Source organism: Haliotis rufescens, unplaced genomic scaffold (genome assembly GCF_023055435.1).
Source record: "Haliotis rufescens isolate VD_foot unplaced genomic scaffold, xgHalRufe1.0.p SCAF_9, whole genome shotgun sequence".
In the NCBI taxonomy this organism is placed as follows: Eukaryota; Metazoa; Mollusca; class Gastropoda; order Lepetellida; family Haliotidae; genus Haliotis; species Haliotis rufescens.
In genome coordinates this window covers 18,785,527-18,794,706 of record NW_025964383.1, presented here as the reverse complement: position 1 = coordinate 18,794,706, position 9,180 = coordinate 18,785,527, and the positions used below count along the sequence as shown (strand labels likewise).

At 43.6% G+C, this 9,180-nt stretch overlaps 1 protein-coding gene across 1 annotated transcript; it reads left to right on the top strand.

The window, feature by feature from the left end:
• The first annotated feature begins 1,142 nt into the window (after positions 1-1,142).
• On the top strand, positions 1,143-7,492 carry LOC124145966 (aurora kinase B-like). The gene is made up of 2 exons (XM_046515961.2): positions 1,143-1,517; positions 5,747-7,492. Exons 1-2 carry the CDS (start codon positions 1,217-1,219, stop codon positions 6,700-6,702), a joined length of 1,257 nt encoding a protein of 418 aa, XP_046371917.1. The 5' UTR covers positions 1,143-1,216; the 3' UTR covers positions 6,703-7,492.
• Positions 7,493-9,180: the final 1,688 nt, after the last annotated feature.

Genomic DNA, 9,180 nt, shown 5'->3' with positions numbered 1-9,180 from the left:
CCAACCAACAAACCAACCAACCTACCAGCAACTACCAGACAACCTGGTGATTTACATTACGAGCAGCTATCTACAGACTCGATTATGTATAGACCGCCGTCATATAGCTGGAATATTGATGAGTGCGGCGTTAAAAAACAAACAAACAAATATTAGACCTAATTACAAATTATTTTAATTCTAAATACTTTAAACACGGACGAGAATTAACTTAGATCCGTGGGTTATCAGTTTGTCCATTCATAAAACAAGTTGATGTCATTTCAATGTTTATATTAGTAAACAAGTCAGACACAAGCGTTGTAGAGTTACTTGTTCATAAGACGGACAAAGAAAGAACGTCCAAACACTGAGGGTGCAAGGCCCTCCTCCCCTAAATCCTAAAATAGGGGCTGCGGGGTAACCTAGTGGTTAAAGCATTTGCTCGTCACGCCGAAGACCCGGATTCGATTCCCTATATGGGTACAATGTGTGATTTTTAGTGCCGACCTTATAAACCCTGAAAATAACTAAAATAGCTTGAAAACCCTTGAATTTGTACTAAGTGGCATCTACATGTACTTGTTAATAAATGGGCGGTCGGGTAGCCTAGTGGTTAAAACGTTTGCTCGTCACGCCGAAGACCCGGATTCGATTCCCCATATGGGTACAATGTGCGAAGCCCATTTCTGGTGTCCCCCCGCCGTGATATTGTTTGAATATTGCTAATAGCGGCGTAAAAACATACTCACTCACTCACCCAAATACCATCTAATGTTCGTCACCAAGTGTCATTGCTCTCCCCTGAATCCCAAATACTACTGAACAAAAATTCTCCAAAGCATTAAGAAAAGTGCGCGATGTTACGGTAAATTACTGAAAAAAATATCGAACAAACTATTACAAAGGTACCATTTACGCACACAATTATTTTTCAGTCTGCGTACCGAATACGATCATATTTGCGTCACGCGTAACACACAGCCAAGTCCCGAATACCCTAGAGAATAGACCCCCCCCCAAAAAAAAATCCAGCGTACAAAAAAGCGTTGGCAGCCTCAACACTGCCAGTGCGCATGTACTCAGAACTCGCGCAGACATGACGTCATTTGTGAAGCCCAAGCGAATGAAACCATAGCGTCATAACAACATGACGTCATAATGGGCGTTGCGTCACAGAGAAGCATAATTAAAATGGACGTTCAAATGGCCGCTGCCATATCTCCAGACTAATGAAATGATCACACGCGGCCGCAAGAGGAAAATGGAAGCTCACATAGGGGGAGATAACTGTAAGGCCCACGGCAGTAAGACGGAACCGATCCCCACGAAAACACAGAGCGTGTGCCTGCTATCCGACGCCGCATCTGGAGATTCTGTTTGCAGTCCCGATGTTAGCCATCAGTTTGTTACAGTTGTTACAGACATCGATGAGGGGACGACGGAAGTTCACACACAGACCTGTGACCTGGGGGATATCTGGACACACAAGTACCCACTTCCACTCAGTAAATACCCCGCTCGCCCTATTCGTACAGGTAACCGCTTCATTCATTGAACTCCCGATTTGTCTGTTGCGTTGTGAAGAAATAATAACAATTATCATACATGATCTAATCCAATATGGAAGGTAGGTATACGGTGTAATGCATGTGTACTACTACTACTACTACTACTACTACTACTACTACTACTACTACTACTAGATCTGTGATGAACCGGGGTAGAATAGGTCTTCAGCAATCCATGTTTGCCCTAAAATACGACTAGATGTCGTAAGAGGCGGCTAACGGGATCGGGAGGTCAGGCTCGCTGACTTGGTTGATGCATGTCATCGTGTCCCAATTGCGTGGATCGATGCTCATGATGTCAATCACTGGATTGTCTGGTCCATACTCGATTATTTACAGACCGCCGTCATATAGCTGGAATACTGCTGAGTGCGGCGTTGAAAAACAAACAAACAAACAAACTAATAATGATAATAAGGTACGCAGCCTAGGCAGTATCCATTTGGAAGAAATGTATGCATGTGACCAGGAGACCTTTGTTTAGGTGGTTCTTCTTGGTAACTACGACCGCCTCCGTGGTCTAGTGGTAGAGCGTCCGCCCGGAGAGCGGAAGGTCCGGGGCTCGATCCCCGGCCGCGTCATACCAAAAGACGTTAAAAGATGGTACTTGTTGTTACCCTGTCTGACGCTCGGCATTAATGGTCTAAAACAAGGACAGGTCGGCTCGGAGTCAGTTTACTGTGTCTGAGTGGGGTATTCATGTTAAACTGCGGCATGGTATCTCAGTGTGCTAGCACTATAAATCGGCATCAGTCCGGACTAGTACAAGCAGCCACACACACACGTGCATGCACGTCGCTATATATGGACGCGACGTTAAACCCCATTTCACCTCACCTTTTGGTAACGACGCTAGAGCCACCTTTAGAACATTATCCTTAATCCGACGTATGGACCCCGATCACAGCCGACCATAAGGCGTTACTTGATCAAGTGGTTACCTTTGTTTGCGTACTTGACAAGCCCCAGCATTAAATGCTGCGACATCCAACCTGTTTTTTCAGATTACTTTGTGAATATTCGCCATGCGTGTCTAAAACGTTTAATGACGTTTTTTAACGTTAAAATACTAAAGCCTTATTTTAAAACCCTGATTTACCCATACATGTTCTAAGCTTATGTGTTATACCAGAATACGTGTGTGTGAGACGGGGAAGGGGTGTGTGTGTGTGTGTGTGTGTGTGTGTGTTGGGGGTTGGGGGTGGGGGTTGGTCAATTCTCCTTGGGGAACTATGTATCACAGTAAAATACAGAGGTCACATCGAGTGTCAACGTCAACTTATGTTAACCATTTTACATAATCCAGCAACACCATACCCTGCTGTGGTAAACGTCTAAGCCCCGATAGATCTCAAATAATGTTCAAAGGCGGCGTTAAACACAACTCACTCCCTATTAAAGCAATTTTTGGGTGTAAGGATGTAAGGATAGGGAAAAGCTGGTGACCAGAACACGGGACAGGTGCATTCTCTGTACAGTAAACTACGGTTATAACGAACACGCTTATAACGAACTGACGGATATAACGAACTAACTTTTTAGTCCCGACTATTTTTGTTGTAGTTATGCTGTACATATGCTTATAACGAATTACGGTTATAACGAACTAAAATTAGCAGTCCCTTTGAGTTCGTTATAACCGTAGTTTACTGTATGTAAAATTGTTTGTATTTGGATAACTGAACCCGACACCTGACACCAAGTCTATTCTTGGGGTTGCAATCAGTACCCCCATGAGATTATCTCAACCGCCCCCGTGGGGATCCCGGGTTAGGTCGGTCCCCAGCAACATATGCTTGTCGTACAAGGGGACAGACTCACTGGGTAGGGTTGGCAGGCCCCGCGACTTGACTGATGCGTGCCACCCTACCTCGACGGAGGGGGTCGTTGGTCACAATATCAATATCTAGCTCGGGGATCATGAAAATCACTTAAGTCCATATATCAAACCTTAAGACAAAATTTGTTCTCAACAAAATTTGAGCTAAGATCATTTTCAAGACCCCAGGGCCTGGTTGTCTGGTCAAAACTCGATTAATTACAGACCGTCACATGGCGGCATGTTACTGAGTGCGGCGTTAAACTGAAAACAAACTATAACAGTTTCACTTATTTGTTGACTATATCCCCCTGATTAATCCAACTTATTCCCCCCCCCCCCCCCCCCCCCCCCCCCCACACACACACACACACACACACACACACCCCACCCCCTGCTGGCCTGGCCCACGGGCAATCAGTCATCACAGCAGCTGTTGTATCTTAACACAAACGCGCGGTAGCCGTTTTGTTGAACGGTCCCACCTGCATACAGTAAAATACTGATGATATTCAAGGCAACATAACACATTTCATTGTCGACCAGCCAAAGACGTATATGTATATAGGTCTTTGGACCAGCTAAATCTGAAGTATTCCAACTGCCTGGATAATTGTGTTCTTTAAAGAAGGTAATTCGGAGCAAAGTACACTTTGTATTAATTTTATATTACAGCAGGAGTCTTATATCGACAAAGCTATCATTAATTCAAGACCATCACTTTACCCGCTCGTTTTCAAAGCCCGTCCATATTCATGTTCAGATAATTTCATACGCAGTATTATTATTGTCACTGCCCAACCATCGCTGTCAGTAATGTTCTGATGTCAAGTAAACCGAGTACTGTTTGTTTGTTTGTTTGTTTGTTCGTTGTTTAACGCCGCACTCAGCAATATTCCAGCTTTATGACGGCGGTCTGTAAATAATCGAGTCTGGATCAGACAATCCAGTGACTGACATCATGATCATCGATCCACGAAATTGGGATCGATGACATGCATCAACCAAGTCAGCGAGCCTGACCACCCGATCCCGTTAGTCGACTCTTACAAGCATAGCCGTCTTTTACGGCAAGCATTGGTTGCTGAAGACCTATTCTACCCCGGATCTTCACGGGTCAAACGGAGCACTGAACCCATCTGGAAGTATTAGGAAGAAGGAACACATTACACTGCCAGCTCACCGAACCTCCTTATATGAGTTCTTTGGTCTCACATTTCAATAAAGATAAACCTGGACATTCGTACAGTAAACTACGGTTATAACGAACTCAAAGGGACTACTAATTTTAGTTCGTTTTAACCGTAGTTAGTTAAAAGCATATATACAGCATAAATACAGCAAATAGTCGGGACAAAAACCGTAGGTTCGTTATGTCCGTCAGTTCGTTATAAGCGTGTTCGTTATAACCGTAGTTTACTGTACGTAGCTAGGCCCCCTCCCACAGAGCAATCGTAGCGCTGTGTTTGTCGGAAGTCTATGATCAAGTCATCATCCCGAGCAAGCGTGTCCACTAGCCTATTTCAAACAGCTTTGTTTCTACCCTTGCCACATCAAGGCCACTTTTGTTGGCGCCACGAGTTGTGCCCCTTGTAATGAAAAAGCGATATCCAATCAGATCGCTGTTTTTATCTCGTATAGCTTCACAAAGATGGCTACCATATGGGCGACGACCTAGTCGATCAGATAACGAAAACATTCGTGATTTCATCCCTGACACAAAAACATAGGCAATCGTTGTTGGTTTTAAAAGATGACAAATTCATATTCGTGTCAACAAAGACAGACAGCGGTAAATCACTTTCATCTAAGGTGCACCAGTCGTGGATGTTGATTTTGTGAAACGTTCTCTGATTGGACTATCGATATTAGCAATTGTCCAATCACATTTAGCACAGGAAAGCGGGCTTGATGTGGCAAGGGAGGAAACATGGCTTTGATTAAAAGGCCTCGGGAAGATGTTATAAAGTGTGGGAGTTAATATAAAATACAGCATCAAAGTTACTTCGGGGCGGTCGGGTAGCCTTGTGGTTAAAGCGTTCACTCGTCACGCCGAAGACCCGGGTTCGATTCCCGACATGGGTACAATGTGTGAAGCCCATTTATGGTGTCCCCCGCCGTGATATTGATGGAATATTGCTAAAAGCGGCGTAAAACCGTACTCAATCACTCACTCACTCACTCAAAGTTACTTCGTAATCAGTAAGTTAAAATAAATTTAATAAATACATGAAAATGCTATTTTAGTATCTGTTGCATTACAAAATTGTCAATATGCTCCAATAAAACGGAATCGTAAGTAAAAATATGTTCCCTGCAAGGAAATTACTTCCATTGTCCGCATAAATTGAATTTAAACAATTAATCCTTTCTCCAGGTAACAAATACTACGACGATATCATCCCCGAGCTGTCGGGTCTCGGCTTCAACCCGCTCCAAGTGATCGCCAAAGGAAGATCCGGCTCTGTAATACTCGCGCAAGATCTCCATCCCTCCAAACTGGGCAAGGAGAGCGAATACAAGCCGGTCGCTATCAAACTCAACTCCGGCCGGAAGCGGAAACAGAGAGGTGCGAAAGTCGACATTACCGAGGAGATGCTGATCCACCAGCGACTGAGTCATCCGAATGTCGTCAGCTTCCTCGATACTCTGACCATACAGGGTCGGGCGGGACTCATCCTGGAGTTCTGTGAAAGCGGGAACCTGGAACAGCTTCTACGGGCCCAGGACGCCAAATTCATCACAGAACCAGTGGCCAGACGGTATTTCGGACAGATCCTGAACGCCTTGGAATATATTCACTTTTCAGGCTACGCCCACAGGGACATGTGCACTCAAAACATCCTCATCACCAACGACAACAACATCAAACTCGCTGACTTTGGTCACACTGTGAAATTCGTCACCGGCGATGCACTGTGCGAGGATTCGTGTGGAACTATGGGATTTCAAGCACCGGAAGTCGTCTGCAAAGTCCCGTTCAATCCCAGATTTGCGGACATGTGGTCTCTTGGCGCTGTGTTGTATGCAATGACGGTCGGCAAGCTACCTTTCGGTCGTCTGCGCAATGAGGAAATGGCGCGAAGCATCAAATCACTGGAGTTCCCACCAGAAAAGATCATGGTTTTGTCCAGCGAGATTAAGGACTTGCTGAGGGGCCTTCTTGCCTACATAGCAGCCTCGCGGTACTCCCTCAATCGGTCCATCAACTGCGACTGGATGAACATCCGAGATGAGAGGGTGTATATCGGTAACTTCTACCTCGTCCGGCAACCGCAGAAGATCTTCGAGGGGGACAAAGAAAAGGACATGAAAGGGAATTACAAGATTTAGAACACATGACCTCATATTGAATCAATAGGTCATCCTGTGAAATATACCTTATACCACCTGTTTATCTGTGTCATAATCTGTACGGAATATCTCAATATTTGTGTTATTTTTATCACCTATATCTATGTTTGGTCTGTTGTAAAATGTATGTAGAAATCTAGTAGGCATATTTATTTAATCATGATAGTAATGCTGTCGTAATTGAAAGCAGTATCTATAACCGTAACATTTTTCTCAAGCTCTTTTAATGTTCAGGTAAACTTGACGTGTCGTCATGTCAGAGTACTCTTGTCAAAATGGATTCCGTATTTTTGAATGACTATAATCTCAAAAAGAGTATTCGTATTGCAAGATGGAAAATCATAGAAAATAACCCAACCTGAAGAAAATTCCCCTCTGTAGACATACAGTTGTTGTTTCAGTGTAAAATATTCTGTTTGCGCATATACATTTATCAATCTATTTTTTTATCCATATCAAATAGTTTTGACTAATATTTGCTGGAAAATGGGCCTTTATGTAGCAACGATACCCGCATACCTAGACCTTATGAGACGGTTTAGTATCATCGAGTTCTGGATGTTAAGGTATCATTAATTTTAATAGATTTCATAATTCATTAAATATAATTTGTTTTCTGTAAAGATAGTATTTTACCCAAATCATATGTTTTTGAACTACTAACAGAAGGAGAGTTGTTAAGTCATATAGCGGCTGCATACTAGTACATGTTTATTCAAGCGCGGATAATCATCAACATAACTAACAATAAATCCCATTCAAATATACACATACACGTGCAATTTGTCTTTTGTCTGACATCTTCCCGAGGCAAGGGCTTTGAACTGTCTATAGAAGTCCAGTTTTCACCCTTGCCGAACAAGGCTGGAATTTCCAGGCTCGATCGTAGCGCCACCAGTAGCTATTACGAGTTATGTCCCTTCGATGTCCCTCCTATTGACCAATCAGATTCCATATTTCATATCACTTGCATTTGCTTCAAACAAAACGGTGGCGCCCAGTCAAGACGATCTGCTCGATAATAAAGATCTATATTGTAATAAAATGGGTCTCACCCTGCGAAGTGCATCAAATCACGTGAGCACCTTGATTAAAATCGTGAAAGAACTTGTAAAATATCTGTCGAAGCCCAAGTGGCGGTACACATGCTTTGCAAAGCCTGCAGTCGATCGACATCTTCACGTTGAAATCCATGTTGTTCACGAACCGGAAGTCTAGTTCGTTACGCGATTTTGATTGGACTATGCATAGACTCGTTAGTCCAGACAAAATTAACTCTATAATTGCAGCCTAGTTCGGCAAGAGTGGAAAATGAACTTTGGTCTGTGTGTATCGTCAATCATTTTTACAGAAGAAATATTCTTTGTTTCTATTTATCTATTTATCTTATTCGCGACTTCCCTGTTTATCTGAGCAGGGATACAGCTTTCTTGAAAATGACGGAGTGCACTGCTTTTTTTTAAAGTGATGGGTAAGGGTGGGGTGTTGTGGTGCGGGGTTGGGGTTGGTTGCAGTTAAAATGTTAAAACTCTAGCACATAATTCGAGAAACAATTTGCGTTACACAGTAAGTCTGAAAGCTCAGTGTTTATGGAGAATTTTCCCTCTCAACGGGGGTGGTGGGGTAGCCTAGTGGTTAAAGCTTTCGCACGTCACGCCGAAGACCCGGGTTCGATTCCCCACATGGGTACAATGTTTGAAGCTCATTTCTGTTGTCTTCCGCCGTGATATTGCTGAAATATTGCTTAAAGCGGCGTAAAACCATACTCACTCATTCACTCTCTTTTTACCTGCAGTCATACATATCCGGATACTCTTTAGGACGTGATAACCGGTGAGCAGCACGCAATGAAGGATCATCGTTCTGATTCCATCCACATATCAATATATGATCACTGATGTTGAACATTTAGGATTACCATGGGCAAACTACTTCAATACTCCGCGGTGGGATAGCCTAGTGGTTAGAGCGTTAGGTGGCCCACATGGGTGCAATGTGTGAAGTCCATTTCTGGTGTCCTCCGCTGTGAATTTGCTGGAATATTGCTAAAAGCGGCGTAAAACCCTACCCACTCACTTCAATACTGACTCAGTGTGTGGAGAATCATTTAAAAGCAAGGCTTGTTCCAGAGATATGAATGAGTGAGTGAGTTGGGTTTAACGCCGCTTTTAACAGTATTCCAGTTATATCACGGCGTGTCAGCTTAATGTGGGAGGAAAGCCGGAAGTGATGCAGGTCTCAGACGTTTTCCACTTCGGTGAAACCCACGAGCACGGGTATGGTGCTGACAAACCTAGAAACCTATTCGGGGCGAACCGGGATTCGAACCCTCAATCATAGGCTTCTGATGTTTTCAGTGTCAAAGTGACATAAATCCGAAACGTAAATAGTGTCCATGAAAGACCTGAGAGAGACATGGTTATCACTGGCCATGAGATAACGCCTACAAAGTACAAA

Coding starts and splice junctions, on each gene's coding strand:
- LOC124145966 (XM_046515961.2), top strand. CDS start 1,217: ATGATCACACGCGGCCGCAAGAGGAAAATGGAAGCTCACATAGGGGGA. Junction 1,518..5,746: donor CGCTCGCCCTATTCGTACAG/GTAACCGCTTCA, acceptor TCCTTTCTCCAG/GTAACAAATACTACGACGAT.